Below are 19608 nucleotides of genomic sequence, written 5' to 3' on the forward strand. Positions count from 1 at the left end.
GGGCCAAGCTGGGGGCTAAACATACACAGAAGCAGGGTGGAGGGAAGGGGGTGGCAGGAGGAGGGTATGGGGGGGAGTGTCTTGACCATTTGGATCCTCTAAGGTCACTTTGGGGCTGTGGTGGGGAGGGGCAGATGCTCACTGCCTAACAGACTGGGACCTCCCGATGTCAGCCAGCTTCACGGGCCTGGGGGAGTTACTCCACAGCGTAGAGTTGCCTATTCCCTTGTTTGGAGATGGGGATTGGCGGCTGGGTCTCCAGAATAGAAGTAGGCCAGCGGTATGCTGTGTCAAAACCTTAGCATAAGGTTCCCTGTTCCTGGCGCTCTGCAGAGAGGCTCACTCAGGGCCTAGGGCTTGGAATTTACTGTGGCCCTGGCAGCACGGAAGGGGAAGCACCCAGATACCTTCCAAAATTGTTCTCTTCGGCCAGGTGTGCGCACACAAAAGGAAGCTCCAAGACACCTTAGAGACCCTCCAGGTGCTAGGGCCTCCAACTTTTAGCAATGTGTCCCTTCCTAGGGATGGGGCAGTCTGATGGTCATGTTATTTTGCAAAGACACAGAGAGCAGTCACACAACGTTCAGGGCCAGCGGCTGGGCTCCGTTTGCTCAGATCAGCATTTATTTGTTGGAAGCGGTTACATTTTACAACTGGTCCTCAAGCAAAATCATGGAGTGCCAGCACCAGGGGGCCTTCAAAGGGAGTCCAGCCCTCCTGGGGAGAGAGTAGTTCCTCCTGGGCTCAGAGGACTAAGCCTTCCCCGCACCCCGCGATGCCCCAGGGCCCAGGACTTCTCGGTAGGCCTCACTGGAAGTCAGCCCATGGGCCCTCTGAGGAAAGGGGCTTTCCTGCGGTGAGCAGCTGGGTTGCGTTTGGGCTGGGATCTCAGCGGGGGTGTCCATAATCTCTCTCTGCCTTCAGATTCTCGGAATTGGATAGTTGGCCCTGTTTGGGAGGCTGGATGGGGTGAGTCTAAACTACAGCGCTTTTCAGAAACATGAGGGACAGTTACATAGGAGGGGGCTTCATCAAGCCTGCGTGCACCCACAAAATAGATCATTTCCTAAGGAACCAACGGAGTAGGAAAGGGAAGGAGGGGGATAGGACAAAACCCCAAAGCCACTTGGTTTCTCCAACACATATGCGAGCAAATACAGTGTCCCCAAATAACTCACAGAGACCAACCACACAGTCACTTCTACCTAAAAAAGAAGAAAACAGTCCGAGTTGCTGAATCAAGCACCCACAAAGGAAAAAAACAAAAACCAAAACCAAAATCCGCTGCCTTTGACCGCTGCGGCCGGGACTGCATTGGGTCAGTCTCCTTTGGGGCATTTCTCCTTGCTCATCTTCTTCATTTTCATCCTACGGTTCTGGAACCAGATTTTGACTTGTCTCTCTGTAAGGTTCAGAATCCTGGCCACCTCATAGCGCCGGTCCCGGGTGAGGTACATGTTGAAGAGAAATTCCTTCTCCAGCTCCAGCGTCTGGTATTTGGTGTAAGGACAGCGCTTTTTCCGGGTGGAGCGAGCGTGGATCCAGTTCGCTGCGGGGTTGTCTAAGAAGAGGGGGGTTTGTAGACAGGGAGCGAGGGGCGGAGGGGAAGCAGGGAGAGACACAGGGTGGGGAAGAAAGGTCGTTAAATTAATTTCACCAAGGATGGACGCTTTTCACAACTGGGGGGAATTATCATAAAAAGCCCTAATGCCCGCGCTCTGTTTACCGTACAAACCGCGCGCCCAAGGTAGGTGGTTATGGGAAGCTTTTTTATGGATGCATGTTGCTCGCCTAGGCTTGGGTAGGCGTCTAGACGTTTTTATAGGTTAGTAAAACTATCAGTTTTGCACATTCGAGCCTTACAGGTTTCAGCAATAAATCAGGGGGCAATTTCTTTTGCACTTACTTGGGTCAAGTTGCTGCTGCGGCGGCTGCGGCTGCTGCTTCTCCTCCTCCTTCAGCGGGCAGCCCGGGCTCGGGTGATCGCTGCAAGCTGAGGGCTCAGACGAGCCTCCCGCCCCAGGCCCGGCCCCGATACCCACCCCGGGCCCGTTCCCTCCCGCCGCCGCCGCCGCCGCTGCCCCCGCCTTGTCCCGCAGGAACGAGTTGCACGGGAATTCTGGGCCGCCGCTCCCCTGGGACTCGCGGACCGCGGAGCACTCAGTCCGTTTGGAGGAGGAGGACGAGGAGGTGGAGGAGGAGGTGGAGGCTACAGCGGGGGCCGGGGCCGCTCCGGTTTCAGGCTTAATCCCGTAGTGGCGCCCGTTGGCTGGGCCGCCAGGACTGGGAACGGAACCCGGGCCTCCGCCACCGCCGCCACCACTGCCACCGCCACCGCCACCGCCCGCGCCTCCAGGGAAGCTGGGCAGAGGCTCCATCCAGGAGCGCACGTAGCGACCCGGCTCGGCGGTGGCCAGGGGTGGCGGGGACACGTACGGGTGGTACAGGCCGCTCATCGTCGCCGCCGCCGCCGGGGGCTGGGCGGCCACCGCGGACCACGAGGCGGAGAACACGGTCGATTTGGGGGCAAAACTACACGAGGCGAACTCGGCGGCGGCGGTCGGGCCATCGGCCACACCTGAGGGCCGGCCCTGTGTCCCAGGCCCTGGTGGCCCGTAGCGCGTGGCGAACACTTCGTCGCCCTCATGGCCTATGAGCGAGTCCACGTAGTAGTTGCTGAGGGTGCCACTGGACGACATTGTTGAGGCGCCGCGCGCTCCCACCCAAGGTTACACTGCCCGCCGCCGAGCCGCTCTTCGCCGGCGCCCGAGCCGCCGACTAGTTCGCAGGCTGCAGCCACCACCATTGGTCGCGCGGCCCACGTGATCATATTTACCAATACCCGGAGTAAATCAGTCCGCTAAACTGGGGGCTGCTGTGATTTAAAAAAAAAAAAAATCATCATCAACAGGAGCTCTGCAATTAGAGCTGCCGGGCCCAGGTCCACGCGCCAGCCCGGCCTGGCCCGGCCCAGCCCGCCCGGGTGGCGGCGGCGACCACAGGCCTCACAGCGGCCGCAGGAGGCGCTGGGGACTATTTGTTCGTCTCTTCTTGCTGCTCTGAGTCTTGCAGTCTCCACCCCGGCTCTGGCTCCCTGACTCCTGGGCTCTGAGCCCTGGGGGTCAGACTTCCATGGTACACCTAGGCGCTTACCCAAAGGCCGGAACAGCCGGAGACTCTGGGCCGGCCGGGTGCTGCCCCAGACAGGCAGGCCTTTAAGGGCGGCCCCCTGGCGCCCAAGGGGAGTTGTTCTCCCTTCGCCTCTTTTCTTACCTAAGCCCACCCCTCCCCACACGTACCCACACACGCTCTCACAGCTTGTCGTGTTGTTTAAAACAGGTGGAAGACCTCTGTAATGATATTATGCCTTTCAATAAAAATTTTATGAGGTGTATTTGATTATAGATTAATGTGTCCCTAATAAAACGGACGGATGGAGCAGCTCGAAGGGCCCCCTCCCTCTACCACACTCACACAGTCCCCGTGCAGCCACACAGACATCCTCGACGTGAGGCTAGGCACACGCCCAAGGTCCAAGGGGTGAGCTGGGGCAACGGGACTCCCTGGCCTGGTCCAGCTCAGTGCGGTCTCTGCAGGGGCGGCCTGCGAGGGGCTTCTCTCTACCCTCGGATGGGCGGTGAGCACTGCAGTCCCAAGGAGTCCCAGTGATGGTCTTGGTGCCACATCTTTTTCTGGCCTTCTGGAATGGCCTGGAAGAAAAACATGCCACAGAGGGAAAATCCCGAACGCCAGCAAGGCCAGCTCTCACTGGCCAAATAAGCCTTGCCTCAGTGAGGCCGGCGGGAATCGCATCTCCGTGGGCAGGGCCGCTGCGTGCCTTTCACATGGAGAGGCCTGCAAACGGATTCTGAAGATGTCTTCAAAATCCAGAGGAAAGGACAGGTCTTTGAGCCACTCCCTTCTCAATTTTCCCTCCTTGCCTTCAGAGGTAAGGCCGGGCAGCCTTGAATCTGAGAGAAATGCCCATTGTCACTCCCAAATCCATGGTACAAAGCCCGGCTGGGAGCCGAGACAAAAGCCGCAAGGCCGGCGGCGATTGAGAAGGGCATATTCCTTGCTCTACAAGTTGCCCAGCGCACCCTTGGAGGGCTCCCAGCCCACCTCCAGCCCCGGAAAGAAAGGGGGTAAATGGCTACTTAGGGCCTGATTGATTGCCTTTACGAATGGCTCTCTGATTTTGTTTCAGTGGGCCTGGCCTTTTCCTGTAGCCCAGGTTTCCCCCTATCAGAAACTAATGGCACTCCCCACATCGCTGGGAGAAACGCAGATGTTAATATTGCTCTTCTTCTTTTTTGCCTATCCAAGGTAAATCAGGGGCAAATTTATTCCAGTCCTCTCAAGCTGGTATTGAGTCAGACACCTCTCTCTACCAGCCCCAGGAAATAAGCCCCAAAGGGGATCTGTCTTGGAACTTGGGAGGATTGGGGGTTTGGGGAAGAAAGTTTAAAACACTAGGTACTGAGACTGTTTGGATGGGGGCTCCGAAGTTCCGAGAGAGACTACAGAGATTGTTCTTGGGGAGGAACAGGGCCTGTGTTTAAAAAACGAAAAAGGAAAAACGAAAGGAGGGAAGGAAGGAAGGAAGGAAGGAAGGAAGGAAGGAAGGAAGGAAGGAAAGAAATAGAAAGAAAAAAAACAAACCTGTTTTATGATGGGTCTTTGAGGATGGGATGAAACCACAGGCCGGACCTAGGGCAACGAATTCGGTCACCTCTTCCCACAAGAACCTCGTCCCCTTTCCCTGGCAGGACCAGATGGATCTGGCTCAGTGGTGCGCATTCCACAGAAGCTGGCTTGAATTTTCCAATCTATGTGTAAAAGGACCATTGGACTTGTTGGGAAGTCACGTTTACCTGCAAATTCTCTTTCAGTTGTCTCACTGTTCAGCTACAGTGAGCACTTTGTTATAATAGTGAGAGATTTGACTGGGGAGAATATTTTCATTTTTTCCTTAAAAAAAAAAATCCATGTGGGCCCCTGAAAGGTAATGGCGGAACATAATCCCTTTCAGAAAGGAACCAAGGTAAAGTATGATGAGAGAACTCACCCAGCCTTGGTGTCACTGGGCCTGGTTGTCTTGAGCTTGGGATGGGTAGGAATGAGAAAGGGGGGAAGGGATTGGATCCGGTGCCATGCTAGGCTGTTGCTTGTTCTTGTAATGGAGGCCGGGCAGGTTCCAGGTGGGCATTACTAGTTCCAACCCAGCCCCTGATGGCGGATTCCCCAGCCAGATGTCATCAAGAGCTCACTGGAAGCATTAAAAATAACATAACCAAAAACCAAAGAGGAGAAAACACAGAGATGGGGAACTGAAAGTAAAAACTAGCACAGGGCACAGGCTTACTTACCAGGCTCAGGCCAGGGGGAAGCTCGTCCCATTGATAACGCAGATATATATATATATATATATATATATATATATATATATATATATATATATATATATACAGAATTGGAGGGTGGGAGAGGACTGGACACTCTTCCCAGTTAGGAAGAGTCTCAGGACTAACTCTCCCCATCAATGCCACAGTCTAGCACCCTTAGGTCCCCTCCAGCTTTCCCCCCCTCCTATCCCCTTTCTCCTGCCCACCCCCACTTCCCTACCCCGACTGCCCCAAGCAGGCACTTTAGTCAGAGAAGACCCTTCCCAAAGGCTTTCATCTCCACCACGACCATGACGTATGTATTTCCATTTCAGAAAGCAGAGGGAACAAACTCATTTCCAGAGTTTATTGCATTATACATGCGACCAGAACATGCACAGAAAGCACAGGTTGCTGTTGTACTTCTACCAAACCACAGATGCACCACAAGGGAAAGGCTACAAGGCATACGTCATCAATACTCCATTTCACCAAGGACAATTGCTAAGTTCATTTGTGAAGAGATACATTGTAATGTGCTTTTTAAAGTCCCCCTCCCCCCAAAGCTTGTGGGTTTTCTTATTCGTTTGAAATATATATAATATGTAATTTTTTTAAAGTACTGAATGTTTTCAAAATGACATGAGTTCATGGGCTAACCACACACAGAGAAGTTTTATGTGAGGGAAAACGTGGAAAAGTCACATTGCTGGCTGGCTAGATGGGAGGATGAGTGGATGGTTGGATGGATATCCTATAGTTCCAATAAGTTAAGACCCAAATGAAAATGCGCAGTAATAGTTACCCTGCATTACGATGAAAAAAATAAATTACACGTGCTAAGTTTTTTAATATATATATACTCATAGGGATTACAGATCACTTGCAGCACGAACAGAATGACCCCAAAGTCACATTCTAGCAGGAAAACAGAACAGAACAGAACAGAACAAAACAAAACAAAGAGCAGTGAAGGTTTTGTTTCCGCCTTCCCAGTCCTCCAGCCTGGCCTGGAACACGGTGCCCCCTCTCGGATCCTGGCCTCACATGGGCCTCAGACCTAAGAAAAGGTGAGGTTGGCGGTCAGTTCTCGGATTCGATTCTCTCGGCTCATCTTCTTGAGTTTCATTCGGCGGTTTTGAAACCAAATCTTGACCTGCCTGTCGGTGAGGTTAACGCTCTTACTGATCTCTAGGCGGCGCTCGCGGGTGAGGTACATATTGAACAAGAACTCTTTTTCTAATTCCAGCGTTTGGTGCTTAGTGTAAGGGCACCTCTTCTTTCTGCCACTCTTTGCAGTGAGCCAATTGCTGGTTGGAGTATCAGACTTGATTTCCTCTAACAAAATTAAAGGGAGAAGAAAAATAATCAAGAATTTTTTTTTCTCTCAGTCCATTCAAATATACCCTTGGCCATGACCCTGCTGGCAGACAGGCTGCTTTGGACAATGCTGGTATTAAACATTACCCACAAAGGTGGGGCATGAAGCGGATTTTAAATTGATACCAAATTAGAACTAAAGACTTAAATTAATACAATCAATACAGAAGGATATTCTGTACCAGGGGTTCTGGTTCTCTCTCTCTCTCTCTCTCTCTCTCTCTCTCTCTCTCTCTCTCTCTCTCTCTCTCTCTCTCTCTCTCTCTCTCTCTGCTACACAACTCTCTGACTTTCACAAAACGTTACTATAATAGTAAAGTTTACGAATTTCCCCAGCAACATTCTTAGTGGTCAGTCCACGACAGGACAGGAATAGAAGTCACAGTTTGAGCTTACCAATCTCCCTGCTGCTCCAAGGCCCCAAATCGGCCGCTTCTTACCCACCTTTCCTGGGCAGGCAGGGAGTCCCACAACCAGGCTTATAGGGAGCCACATCGTTTCAAGAGATAAACAAGAATACCTTCTCCACCCTGCCTGGGCATTGTTGCAGTCCCCCAAGAAATCCCTCAATTTAAAAATGTTTCTTTGCCCTCACACAAAAGCACGCCTCCAGAAACATAACTGTGGCCCACCGGTAGACACTCAAGGGCAGACTACGGGGATGGGGTGGGCAAGATTCCATCTTAGAAACCCATAGCCCTGGTTCTTTGCCTTTTCCCAGCCCTAAGTGGGCAATGCAGGTTCCTTCTCCCCCTCTTCCGCCTTTGCCCTCTTTGTATAAGGTTACAAAGCCTGTGCAGCACTTTCCCCAGACAAAGCCAAGGTTACCTAGCCCAGCAAAGGCAAGACGCCCTCTGCTTCCTCACCCAAGCACCAAGCGGCCAAACCATTTCCTTCCCCTCTTAGATCGCAGGATGCGGGGTGCAAACCCTTGAACACAAACACGATGTCTTGGGCCACCTTAAAATGATCCCTGGGTGCAAGGCAAAACTAGGGTTTCAAATCTGAGCCAAAGAAAAGGGGCCACTGGAGCCCTGTTTACAAGCCGTTGGTCTCCTTTTAGCTCTTTGTTGCTTTTCGGGTCTGGCTCAGGACAGATAAACCCGCCAAGCCTTTCCTCTACCCAGGCGCCATCAGCTTGGGGCCAGGACCGGCCGGGAGGGCCAGAGCAGCGGGAGAGAATCAGGGACCTTCTCAAGGCTGAGATCTCCCCTCTAAAAGCCGGGTGGAGCAGCACCTGCCCAGTCAGGCGCTGGGTTCCGCTGCCTGGACTCCGCTTTGGGTACCCGAGCGCTCCCTTTCCGAGGGTTTACCGGACTGCGCGCCCCGTTGGGGTGGCAACTCTGTTCATACCGACCTTTGCTTTCCTTCTCCTGCACTTCGGGACTGGACACCGAGACCTCAGCCAGGCAACTCCTCTCTTCTGGAAGGCCGCCTTTGGCCTCGGGGCTCTCCACTTGGGAGACTTTGGTGGGCTCCTGGCCGCTCGCGGTTTCGTTCATCTTCTTATCCATGTGCAGCTGGGCAGCCGAGAGCTGCGGCTTGGCCGCGCCACGAGAGTTGAGCTGGAGCATGACAGTGGAGCTGCCTTCGGGGCTGTTATTGTACTCTTGGGTTTTCCCGGTGGCGTAGGTCTGACTCAGTCTAAAATATCCAGGGACAGGAACCTCGGGGTTCTCAACGGGACAGGACTCAGGGACCAGCCTCTGGTACGAAGGGACCTCGGCAGAAATGAGTTTGTTGCGCTTATCAGAATACATGCAGCAATTGGATTCTTCTTTAATGTTGGCGGTGAATGAGCAAGTGGGGACTTGCTGTGTAACAGGTTGCTCTATTCGACAAGATCTGTTCGGGTCTGTCCAACTGTCAACTTGAGGTATATAAGGATGCACATTCATACCCATATTTTGGTGGTTCACTTCTCTTTTGGCCAGAGACGGGAGCAGTCCACAGGTTTGCATTCCATAGGTCCCCATGTCTGCGCTAGGTGGTGGCATGTACATGCTGGCGCTGCTCGAATAAAAACTGTCACTCCTGCAGGCACTGATCAAGGAATCTACTAAAAAAGTATTAGCAGCAGGAGAGCTGTTGGGAAAGGACATTTTGGGGAGGAATTTGAAGAAGAGAGATTGTGTCCTTTGTAGGCTGACATCTCTAGGAAAACATTCCCGGTGTAATTGTGGATGCCTCTGCCGACCACATGACAACCAAGCCAATGAGATTTGAAAATGGCCTTGAGCCGCAGCCTCCTTGCAGGTCACGTGTTTCAGAGCCCGGCTGGCCGGCCGCGTAAGCACGGACAACAGCGACATCTACTAAGCGCCGGTGATAGTGCGCTGGAAACAACCGGCCCAGGGCTCTGCTGCTGGCCAGCCAGCCGGTCTCCCGGGGCTTGTTTGGCCGGCCTGCCTCCCCCACTCGAGTCCCCCACCCGGCCACCGGGCCACGCCGGCGGAAGGAAAGGCTTGATCCGAGGGCCCTCCGGGAGGACACGCGCGCTGAGGGAAGTCAGAGCGCGGTGGCGCCTGCTCTTAGAAGCGTTTTACCCTGCACACACCCAGGCAGAACGCTCCCAAGAGGGCCGGTTCCGAGCAAGGGGTAGGGGCGCGGGCTGGTTAATTTAGTACTGGGCAGTTGGGAAGGTGAGTCCGATTCCTTCGGTTCTGAAACATCCCCCCTAGGGATCCAAAGGAAAAAACTCTCTGCTGCAAAGATGATACCACCAAGGTGTCGCGGTAAACACTAGCGAAAAAGGCCGCGAAAGGTCGAGAGGCCACGCAGCTGGGCAAATCCGGAGCATGGAGAAAGATTCCAGCCCGTAGTTACCATCTCCTTCGACCATTCTACCCGGACTCGAGGCGCCTCGGCACCCAGGAGCTCCTGGAGCCTAGACTGTCAGAGTAACCACACCCTGACCTTTGAGGGGCCGGCTGCTGGGTTGCATGGAGATAATCCTCGCCAGCCATTCCCTATCTGCGAAAGTGTTCCTCGGGCTCCCAGAGACAGCTAAACCGAGATTTCCTTTCCCTGATAACACAGGGCAGAGAGAAAGGAAGGATAAAAGAAAATATTTTTTTTTCAAAAGAAAGGGGAAAACTCTGACCCTCGGACTCCACAAGTTTTTAGAAAGCCGGGCCAGAGCAAAAAGAGAGCAAAGCAAAGGTGTCATTTGAGGCTTCTGCAAGGAAAAATATGTTTTCCTTTTATGGATTTTGTAAAAGCATTGGTTTCTGACAAGTGCAAGGTACAAAAGGTTGTGGAATTTATTAATACATATTAAGAAGAATCAGGGCGATCAATAAAATTCTCATCTACATTCTTGGGCTCCTTGGTAATTTTCTTGCTTCTGAGGGTTTTTAAAGAGTTATACCCACTGTTGCCACAAACGGGAAGATATTTTATTAACAAATCAATCGAGACTTTGTAAAGGATAAGATTAATAGTTAAGATTTAGCATAATGGCGTTCGCTTTATGAATTATTGAAAATTATACTATTGATTTTTCCCCTCCGCTACTAACCAAGAAGGTCAATTTTTGTTTTAACACAAATCGTCAAATATTAAAAGCTATACTTTTGTCACAAGTTAAATTTTATAGTTTTGGGCAATCCCTAAAATTCTTTGACAAGGTTTTGCTTGGACGAGAGGGGGAATGAGATGGGAGAATCTTAGTCTTCCGTTTCCTCTGGCGAGGGAAAGTTTTATAACGACGATATGGTCTGGGGTTGTGGTCCAGCTCATTAAAGAGCAACCACTGCCACCACCACCATGGAAACTCAAGAGTTTTATGAGAAACTTGAACAACTTCCTCCCTCTTTCTCTGGTTGCAGGCGGCGAGCTGCCCTGCGGAAGCTGGGGCCTAAAGACAGCAGCAGGGAACTTTAACCTTGATTTCCAAAGACTTGCCCTGGACCAGGGGCCCTGCCTGTGTGTGGGAGCTATCCTTCGGCCTTCCGGGGCCCCTTCCCTGACGGTCAAGAAAGTAAAACGGACCCAGAAACTGTGACCGTGAACCAGTTCTCAGTCCGAGGAGACATCTGTGTTCTCTTCTTTCCCACTCACCCAGGAACGGACTGGCCTTGGATTTCAGGCCCAGAGACTGAACTTGTGGATAAATTTGGTTTCCACCTCAACAGATAATTTCTTTGGGGTTCGATGCTCCTTAAGGCGCATAAGCCATTCTGGGGAAACCTAGTTGCTCCTTCACAAAAACATTTCACTTCCCCCCCTAAAAGTCCTTTGTCCCCTCCCTCCCCTAAAGGAATTTCTCCAGGCCTGATGAAAACAGGCGTTGAACGTTATTTTCGGCCTTGGGACCGATTGGCTAGCCCCCTCTCAGTGCCCTCGCCCAAACAATAACCCCTTTTAAAAAACTCCACGGTGGCAATGAGACAGACCTTTTAAACCTTTCCGCAGCTGTTCAAATACAACATCATTGTCAGGTTAAAAGCCTGGCGCCTCCAACTGCTCGGGCTGCTGCACCCCGGTGGTGAAGCCGGAGACTTAAACGTTACCTTTCCACCGGGGTGGCTATGTTTAAGCTGGGGAGGGGTGTGAGGTGTTAAGTAAGGCATAGGAGAGGGGGAAAAATTGAAACGTTTGCCTCCAGGTTGCTAAGATCCTGATCAAACCTAACAGCCACTGATTAGCGCCTCAAAAATTCCCTTTTTACATTGTGGCGATCAAATCCTGACCTACAGCTAAACGTGCCCAGGGTCGGACAAAGTGCCCGCTGCCCTCCCTGTTCTCGGCAGTCGCCCTGACGCCAGCTTGGCGCTTTAGCATTGTGTTGCCTTGTATCTCGGCCAGGAGAGTTGACTGAATTCAACTGCCCAATTTTTCTAATCCCAAGCAAGGAAGGGCTGTTCGATCTAATCAAGAATTTTATGCCCATCAAATGCCCTTTCATAATCTTTATTTATACACGAAGAAAACACCCAGTCTAAAAAACGAGCAATTCCTTCCTGAACTGGTAAGTCTTCAGGGAAGTTGTAGAGGCAGATCTGCCTGCTCTGTGTGTGGGTCTTTCTGTTTCAGTGCCCCTAATGCTTCAAACTCAAAGTCACCTCATATTGGATTAGGGTTTAAATAGATCTCCACTCAAAGACAGAAAAAAATTGTGTATGTTAATTTAAAAATGCAATCTATTCTCTCAAAATTCTATTTTTTTCCTCTTTCTAATTTCTGCCTTCAGACTGAGTCCTCAGAGGGAAATTTGTCAATATGTTAGATTTATAGAATTTAAATACTTGAGCAAAATGAAAATATTATAAGTGAGGACAGAAACTATGCCTTAAGACCTTAGAACCGACACAAAGCAAACGGAAGGAAAAGGCAGTAGCTTTAAGGGCAACTTTTATTTTGTTCAGTGTTTAATGTAGTGGCTGGTATTTTAAAAAAAATCATCTTTAGATCATCTAGAGCAGTTAGCATTAATAATAAGTCAATATTGCATCGTAAAGGAGACGTAGACCCATATTTGTAACAAGATGCCTGTCTCCCTGGCACAGATCTTTCCAGAAAAAAAAATTTGAAAGGTCGCCTTAGCAAGAAATTAGCATTTGTAATAATTAATAATCATCATAATAAAGTGGTTTGCATTTGCACTTTCTTGTCTTCTTCGGGAGCGTAGGGTGGAGGCTCTGGGCCTAAGAGGACCCAAGGGCTCCTAGAGTCTCCCTAAATTAGACCTATGAGCCGCCTCTGTCACTCTTTAGAGATGGGATGGATACGGGCAAATTAAAAGCTGCCTCCCCAGGACGCCCCTCTGGGTTGCACTGTGCATCGCATCGAGGGGAAAAGAAATCGAAGGGGCAACCGGGAGACTACCACCGACTCAGTAAAGGGGTCTACAGAGATGACCGAAAGGGATCGAGAAGGGCCGAGCCTCTTTCTATTTACAGACACAAAAGACTCCTACTTGGCGCATTTTCTCTCTACTTCAGAATCTGAGAACTCGGCGCCTCCGGATCGGTGGCCGATGTCAAGGAGTCCCACACACCCTAGCCGGCTCAAGAAGGGGAGGTTTTCAGTCTCCAAGGTTCCTGGTCCCACCCCCTGGCCTGTTTTAGGCCCACGTTGGGCAGGCGCTGCCTGGAGAAATGACACTGCCCACCGCTCAGCAGCCGTGGTCTGCCGGCGGCGGCCGCCAGCCAAGGCCAAGGGGCCCCGCACAGCCAGATGCGCGGTGGATGGGGCCGCCTACAAAGGAACACAACGACATTTGGGGAGGGAGGTTCCCCCCCCCCATAGACTAAAACCCGGGTTAGGCCCTAAGAAAGGACGCTTTACAAGAGCTAACCCGGACCGGCAGCAGGACAGGAGGAGCCGGGTATCCGCGCGGGGAACACCCACGCCTCTTGCTGGCGCCTAGCCCGGGAGTCACGGCGCCCCAGCCTCCCTCAAACCAAAGCCAACTCCTGGAGGCCTGGAGAACTAGCGGACAGGAGGACCCTAAAGCCTGAGGTCTGGCGAATGGAGGGAGGGAGACAGAGGTCAGTGCAAATTCCGGGGCCTACAAGCTCTTCTCAAGGAACTTAGGGGGTGAAAGGGATCTGCCATCCTCCCTTTGAGCTGCCCACGCCCGGGATCCCCATCTTCACACTTTTGGACCGCGGAAAAGGATGCAAGCGGAGGGGACACAGACATTTCCCAATGCCCAGGGCTTTGCAGGGACAGTGAATCTCAGGAGCGATTTTAACCGTTTGTGAGAGATTGTGCCCAAAGCAAACTGCGCACCTCAAGGTCGGCGGGCAACCAGGAAAGGTGGCCGGGGTTCCGTCAAGTACAAAGCCAGGTTACTCCAAATGCATTCCCGTTCACAACACTTTGAAATCCAAACGTCCTCGCAAAGAGTCTCCTATCTCCAGAAACCGTATCAGTCCAGCCTGTCACCCGCACCCCAGCTTCTAGCCCTCTCTGTCCCTTGGGTAGTCAGGGGTAGCACCAAGCCATGCACGGACTGGAATCTTCAGCCCAGAACGACGCCGCGGTCCTCATGGAGTTTCCATTTTTTTTTCTAAGCACACACTTAGCTAAGTTGCCAACGCCCTAATCTGTTTTAAACAAAAGCCTTTTAATCACCCCAGCCCTTTGAAAGCTCACAAGACACGTGCGGTTTTGGGGAGATGGGAGGGACCTTACGTTTGTCACCACTGGCCACACTTAAACCAACACGAAAATAGACATTCTCCGATTTAATTAACTCGCAGTGGCTATGACGTATTTAAAACCACAGATATTTGTCTTTTAAAAATATCTTCTCAACACCATAAGGTTATGTACCAAGGTATTTTTTTTTTTTTTTGCAACGGCTTTATCTTTGAGGAGACAACGGATTAGGGGATCCCCTATTTCAGAAGACTGATGGCCTCTTTTTTCTGTCTTTCTACCACTTCTCGCAATCATGGATGCTTAGAACAAGGAGACAGAAACACCTTAACTGCTGGCTGTTTCTAACGGGTGGGCCAAGATCCCATATTAGAGTCTAGTATTGGAAAATAAGGTACCGCAGGCTCTTGGCAATTAAGGTTTCTGGAACGTGAGCGCGCCCTCGTGTGGCTGTAGAGGTTCTTGCAAACGAAAATAGTATTTCTCGCGTTCGCCTGGTGTATGCTGGCTGGCACACAGCTTGCTCATTTAGCCGCAGTTAAAAATAGAAAGATGAAGAAAAAACCAACCAGTTTTAATCTCCCAGGAATATCTTACTATTAGGGCATTTACATGTAAACCACTGCTCAGATTGTAAACAAAATAATCCTTTTCTGAGCGAAATAATTTGATTATCTGCTTTTTTTCTATTGTATCCTTTATCAAAAATTGAGAAATTTGTTAAAAACAGTACAAATATATTTTATTTTATTCTATATCTTAGAAAGTGCCAGAGTTTATTTAACAGGATGGCAAATTGCTTTCAAATGCTAAGGGTTGGTGTAAGTCTGATGAGAACTTACTCTCTCAACCGCCTTTTAAAAAACTGCGGTTCTTCATGACAGCAAAGAGAAACTCTTTCTAAGAGCGTCTCAATTCTCAGTACATCGTAACTCTACTAATAGTTCATAGGCATTTTGATCTAACAAGTGTTTTTAATTTTTTTCCTAAGAAGTCAATTGTTATTGAATTATTCTAGTGTTTGGGGGGAAAATTAAGGTTATTGATCCTGAAATTAGGAATTTTCTTAGATTTATGGTGAACCCCCAGTATGATGCTGTATGGCCATAAATATGTGCAAGGGTCTGGATGTGTGAGCATGTATTATGAGAGTGGGTGGTGGTTGGAAATCACAGAAGAACTTTAAGGCGCCTAATTATTCAGAGAGGTTAAAGGTGATGACCTTGACATTTTGGAAGTTCAAAGGCATACACTTATGCACTTATGTTTTTCTTTACCCCCCAAAAGCTTCAGCAATTAAAAAATTTATAATTCAAAAAGCACACTTCCTCAGGTGAGGGAGGCATGGGGTGCTGTGCACCTTAGGGATTTATATTTTGCCTTTGGGTTTCTGAGGGGTTGAGAGTCATAAGACCCACTGCACTCTTTTCAGAGAAGGAGAAGCTTTTCTCACTTCTCCAGTTTATTACACAGTGCGGAAATCTCTTTTGGGCCCACCAGAAGGTGTATAATAGAACCCAATTAAGCTGTTTAGAACTTTGGCTTTTATGGTGTTGTCTAGACAGTTCAAGGTTTTGTAAACAGCCTGGCTTGGTCCTGTGGCATAAAGTGCAGTGCAACCCTCACCACATTCTTTAACTTAAAGTGGTAAATGTGGTGAGAAGCAGTTGAGCAGTCCTGGCCTTAGCTGGGGGTGGGGGGGGGCTTTATTCTCTGCTTCAAGCTCACTGTGACAGCAGAAGGACCCCATGCTCCCTGTACCTCTTAACTCCGTTTTAACAAAACTTCTTGCCTCACACAGAGGGCTTTTCTTCTTTTAAGGAACTCTGGCTCTTTGACCTTCTTAAGAGATAATTTGGATCTTCAAATTAATTTAACTTTTTTTGTCTTTCCAAAAATTCCAAGTTCATTAGACTAGGGGTGGGGGTGGAGTGAGAATTTGCTCCTCAGACTCCTACTGCTTAAACCTTGTTGCCTGGGAGAAAAAAGGCAACCAGCATTGCTGGATCTCATCTCCAGTTCAGAAATGTAACACTACCTTGGTTTTTAAAGCCAGTGTAGCCTGCAGGGGGTATGAAGGAACAACTCCTATCACAGAGAGACTGAAAAGTGCTCCAGCGGGTATTCAGTTGCATGGGGAACAGGGTTCTGATCACTGAGATAACCTGTGAAGCTACTAAACTTTGTCAAACAGTAAAAATCCATGCAGTGTATTGAAGCTGTAACCTCCATTTTGCTAGAAACCATTTATTCACACACAAAAAGACAGTGACTCATGCCCAAAGGTACATTTCCCAGAGTTTAAATAATCTCAGTGTTCACTGAGGGGGAAGAAAGGGATTTCTTAAACTCAACACAAACACCACTCCTTCCAGCCCCTTGGCCTAACTCCCTACAGATCCCGCCGCATCCACCAGGAGACAGGGACAAGAGCACATTGGCGGTAAAATTGTAAAGGGACGATTGCATTTACCATTTTCCCCTTATTAGGATCCGCTCGGCCAAGTCCCCGGCCTCGTCCTCAGGCTGCAGTGGTCGCTGGGAGGTCCCGAGTTGACCGCGAGAAGGAATCGTGAAGTTCCACAGAGAAGAGGCGTCATTGAACCCAAGGACATTGGACCTGCGGAGGGCAGGCTGGTGGGGAGGAGGGTGGGTGAGTGGGGCTCTGGGGAGGGGGCGCTTCTTGGAGCTCTCAAAATAAGGGGTTTCCAGTGAAATACTGCAGACGGTCTCTGTTCAGTTTCTTTTCTTTCATCCTGCGATTCTGGAACCAGATTTTGACTTGCCGGTCAGTGAGGTTGAGCATCCGAGAGAGTTGGAGTCTTTTCTCTTTGTTTATGTATACATTAAAGAAAAACTCGCGTTCCAGTTCGCGAATCTGGTACTTGGTGTAGGGACAGCGCTTTTTCCGGGACCTCTGGGGGGCCACTGCAAGGCAAAGAGACCAAGGGGTGAGAAAGGCTGCTGCTTGCCCCCACCCGCTCTGGCCACTGAGCTAGGGCCAGGCCTTGGCCGGGTTAGGGACGTCCCCTGCAGCCGTTGAAAGGCCCTGCCTGCGTCGTGGGGGATGATATATGGGCGGGCACAGGAGAGTGCGGGCGTGGACATGTGTTCACGCCCGGACACACACACACACACACACACACACCCCACATACGCACACCACACACATACACCACACACACACACACACACACACACACACACACACACACACACACACACTTCAGCCTGGTATTGAGATAGGAAAAAGAGGGCAAGGCAGACTCCAAATTGGAACCCGAGGGAAGAGAGACAGGAGCGCGCCCACGGGGGCATCTGCTCAACTCCAAGCTGAAAGTCAGACAGACACTTGGATTAAGTCCAGTTTGAAGATCACCTACCCCCTCCCTGAAAGGCAGGAGACTTCCCTGTTCCCACTCTCTTCTCTAAGGTCCTCAACACCACCACCCCCCCCCGCGCGCGCGCGCGCGCGCACACACACACACACACACACACACACACACACACGCACACCCAAATAGAGGGAAAGCTCTCTACAGCGATTAATGTCCTCTTCGAAGTCTACCTTAAGCCCACCTAAATTGGTTTCCTATCATAAACACGCTTTACAACGACCCGGGAAATCTTATAGGATGTATAAACCCCCTCAAATGCTTATAAAGTAGCACATAAAACGGCGCAAGCAGAGGGAGGTCCCCGCCGCACCCCCCTCCCCCGCCACCGCCCCGGGCCAGCCCCTCGGCCCGCGCCTGGCGCCTACCTGTGCCACCGCTCTTCTCGGCCCCCGCCTCCCCCGGGGGGCCCTCGACTTCGCCACCGCCGCCTTCAGCTGCCCCCTTAGGCTCCGGACCGGGAGTCGCCTTGGCGCAGGGACTGCCCCCGCCACCACCAGCCCCGGCCTTGGGGTCGCCCTTGTCAGCGGCGCCCTCGGGCTGAGGCGGCGCGGGCGCAGGCTGGGACTGCGGGCCGGCGAAGGGGGGACCTGGTGCCGCCTCGTAGAACTGATCAAAGCCCTGGGGCAGGATGCCGTTGCGACCCACGGCGCTGTAGAAGTTGGAGGCGGCTGTCGCGGGACCGTGCGGCGGCCCGGGAGCGCCACACACCGGCTCGGGAGCCTTGAAGAGCACGTCTGGCCGGCGGCCGCCTGGCGGGAGCAGATCCCGCTGCATGGCCGCTTCCTCGGCCGCTGCTGCCGCCGCCGCTGCCGCCGCCGCCGCGGCGTAGTAGGGAGCGTATCCCCCGGAGCCACCGCCACCCCCGCCGGGGCCGCCCCCGCCGCCGCCCCCCGCGCCGCCACCGCCGCCGCCTCGGTATGGCCACTTGGCGCGCTCCAGGCCATAGTCGCGAAAGGCCACCTCCCGCACAGGCTGAACGTGCGGCGCCAGGTTGGACGAGTAAGGGAAAGTCATCTGGCAGGAGGACGGCTGCGAAAGGAACGACGGCTTGCTGGCGAAGTCCGACGGGGCCACGTAGTAGGCGCAGCCCGGCAGGTACATGCTGGCTGCGCTCGGGCCGCACTCGTCAAAGTCGTTCATGGCTGCGCGGCGTGCACGCCGGCAAGCCTCGGGCCGCTCCCCGCGCCTCCAACCTGAGCCATCGATTGCACAAGAGGCTTGGGCCAGGATCAACTAAGCAAAAATCCCCACCGGGCGCTGACGTGCAATTCATCTTGATTGATTCTGGTGGTAATTATGTCACGTGACGCCATGGAGAGAAATGTCCTTATATCTATATCAGCACTCGCCAACACGCCCCGGGACGGCTCCTGGCGCCGAGACGCGCGCACACTGGGGGCGGATCGGCCTCCAGCTCCTGCCAACTCTCCCAGGGCACTCCCTGACCAGGCTGCGCTGCAGGCCGGTCACCTGCGCGCCGCCGGCGGCTGCCACCGCTGGGCGCATCTGCTGCCACCGGACTGGGCCGCCCGCCCGCCTTAGCCCGCCCGCGCTGCTTTAAGTACCCGGACCTAGGCCGGAGGGGAGGAGGAGGGAGGGAGAAGGAGGGGGAGGAAGGGGGAAGGGAGAGCAGCGGAGAGAGGTGGGGGGGGGGAGCCCCGGCCCTGGCACAGGGGACTAGGTGTGAGGGTGTGAGGTTCCCACCCCCCACCTTTCCTGCAACCGCTCCCTCCCCCGCGACGCAGCCACCCTCTGTAGCTCACCGGCTGGGAGCTTGTTGCTTCTTGTTCAAGGGGCGTAATAGCGACACTCTCCAGGGCGCTGAGAGCCCTGATTTACATATTTCTCTGAGGAGTGCGTTCCGGCTGGTAGAGATTCGACTCTCTTGGGTTCTGACACCAGGGACAAGTGTTCAGACCCTGGCAAAACGACTCCCGGGCGCTAGCCTTGGCCTGGGCCTCGGTGCCTACCCTTTCTCTTCCAGATTCCCCCCCCCACCCCGCTCCGTTCTTGTCCCTTCTTTCTTTCTCAATCTTCACTTGTCTCCTTTCTCTCTCCTGTCTTCCTCTTTTTTTCCTTTCATCGTCACTGTCTCGACCCGCTTTCTCTCTTTTCCCCAGTCTTTTTTCAGTACCCTCATCCTCTTTAGACCCTCTCTCTTCTCTCTCTCTCTCTCTCTCTCTCTCTCTCTCTCTCTCTCTCTCTCTCTCTCTCTCTCTTCCTCTCTCTCTCCTCCCCCTCGGCTTTCTCGCTTTCCTTAAAGCTGGGGGGGGGGGGCTGATGAACAAAAGGAAGTGAAGTCCTACCCTCACAGGCACAAGGGCCCTTCCTACTCA

At 52.2% G+C, this 19608-nt stretch overlaps 3 protein-coding genes across 3 annotated transcripts; all 3 read right to left on the reverse strand.

The window, feature by feature from the left end:
• Positions 1–1319: 1319 nt before the first annotated feature.
• On the reverse strand, positions 1320–2699 carry Hoxd9 (homeobox D9). The gene is made up of 2 exons (XM_038336791.1): positions 1907–2699; positions 1320–1561 (listed from the first exon to the last, which is right to left on the reverse strand). Exons 1-2 carry the CDS (start codon positions 2697–2699, stop codon positions 1320–1322), a joined length of 1035 nt encoding a protein of 344 aa, XP_038192719.1.
• Positions 2700–6444: 3745 nt separating this feature from the next.
• Positions 6445–8866, reverse strand: Hoxd10 (homeobox D10). Its single transcript, XM_038336792.1, has 2 exons — positions 8122–8866; positions 6445–6722 (listed from the first exon to the last, which is right to left on the reverse strand). Exons 1-2 carry the CDS (start codon positions 8864–8866, stop codon positions 6445–6447), a joined length of 1023 nt encoding a protein of 340 aa, XP_038192720.1.
• A 7700-nt stretch (positions 8867–16566) lies between these two features.
• On the reverse strand, positions 16567–18412 carry Hoxd11 (homeobox D11). The gene is made up of 2 exons (XM_038336793.1): positions 17638–18412; positions 16567–16802 (listed from the first exon to the last, which is right to left on the reverse strand). Exons 1-2 carry the CDS (start codon positions 18410–18412, stop codon positions 16567–16569), a joined length of 1011 nt encoding a protein of 336 aa, XP_038192721.1.
• Between the last annotated feature and the right edge of the window lie 1196 nt (positions 18413–19608).

Source organism: Arvicola amphibius, chromosome 7 (genome assembly GCF_903992535.2).
Source record: "Arvicola amphibius chromosome 7, mArvAmp1.2, whole genome shotgun sequence".
Classification (NCBI taxonomy): domain Eukaryota; kingdom Metazoa; phylum Chordata; class Mammalia; order Rodentia; family Cricetidae; genus Arvicola; species Arvicola amphibius.

Excerpts from the sequence above, each read along its gene's own strand:
- Hoxd9 (XM_038336791.1), bottom strand. The coding sequence starts at position 2,699 with ATGTCGTCCAGTGGCACCCTCAGCAACTACTACGTGGACTCGCTCATA. Across the intron at positions 1,562-1,906 it reads GCAGCAGCAACTTGACCCAA|ACAACCCCGCAGCGAACTGG; the intron begins GTAAGTGCAAAA and ends CCCTCTTCTTAG.
- Hoxd10 (XM_038336792.1), bottom strand. The coding sequence starts at position 8,866 with ATGTCCTTTCCCAACAGCTCTCCTGCTGCTAATACTTTTTTAGTAGAT. Across the intron at positions 6,723-8,121 it reads GCAGGAGAAGGAAAGCAAAG|AGGAAATCAAGTCTGATACT; the intron begins GTCGGTATGAAC and ends TAATTTTGTTAG.
- Hoxd11 (XM_038336793.1), bottom strand. The coding sequence starts at position 18,412 with ATGAACGACTTTGACGAGTGCGGCCCGAGCGCAGCCAGCATGTACCTG. Across the intron at positions 16,803-17,637 it reads CGAGAAGAGCGGTGGCACAG|TGGCCCCCCAGAGGTCCCGG; the intron begins GTAGGCGCCAGG and ends TTTGCCTTGCAG.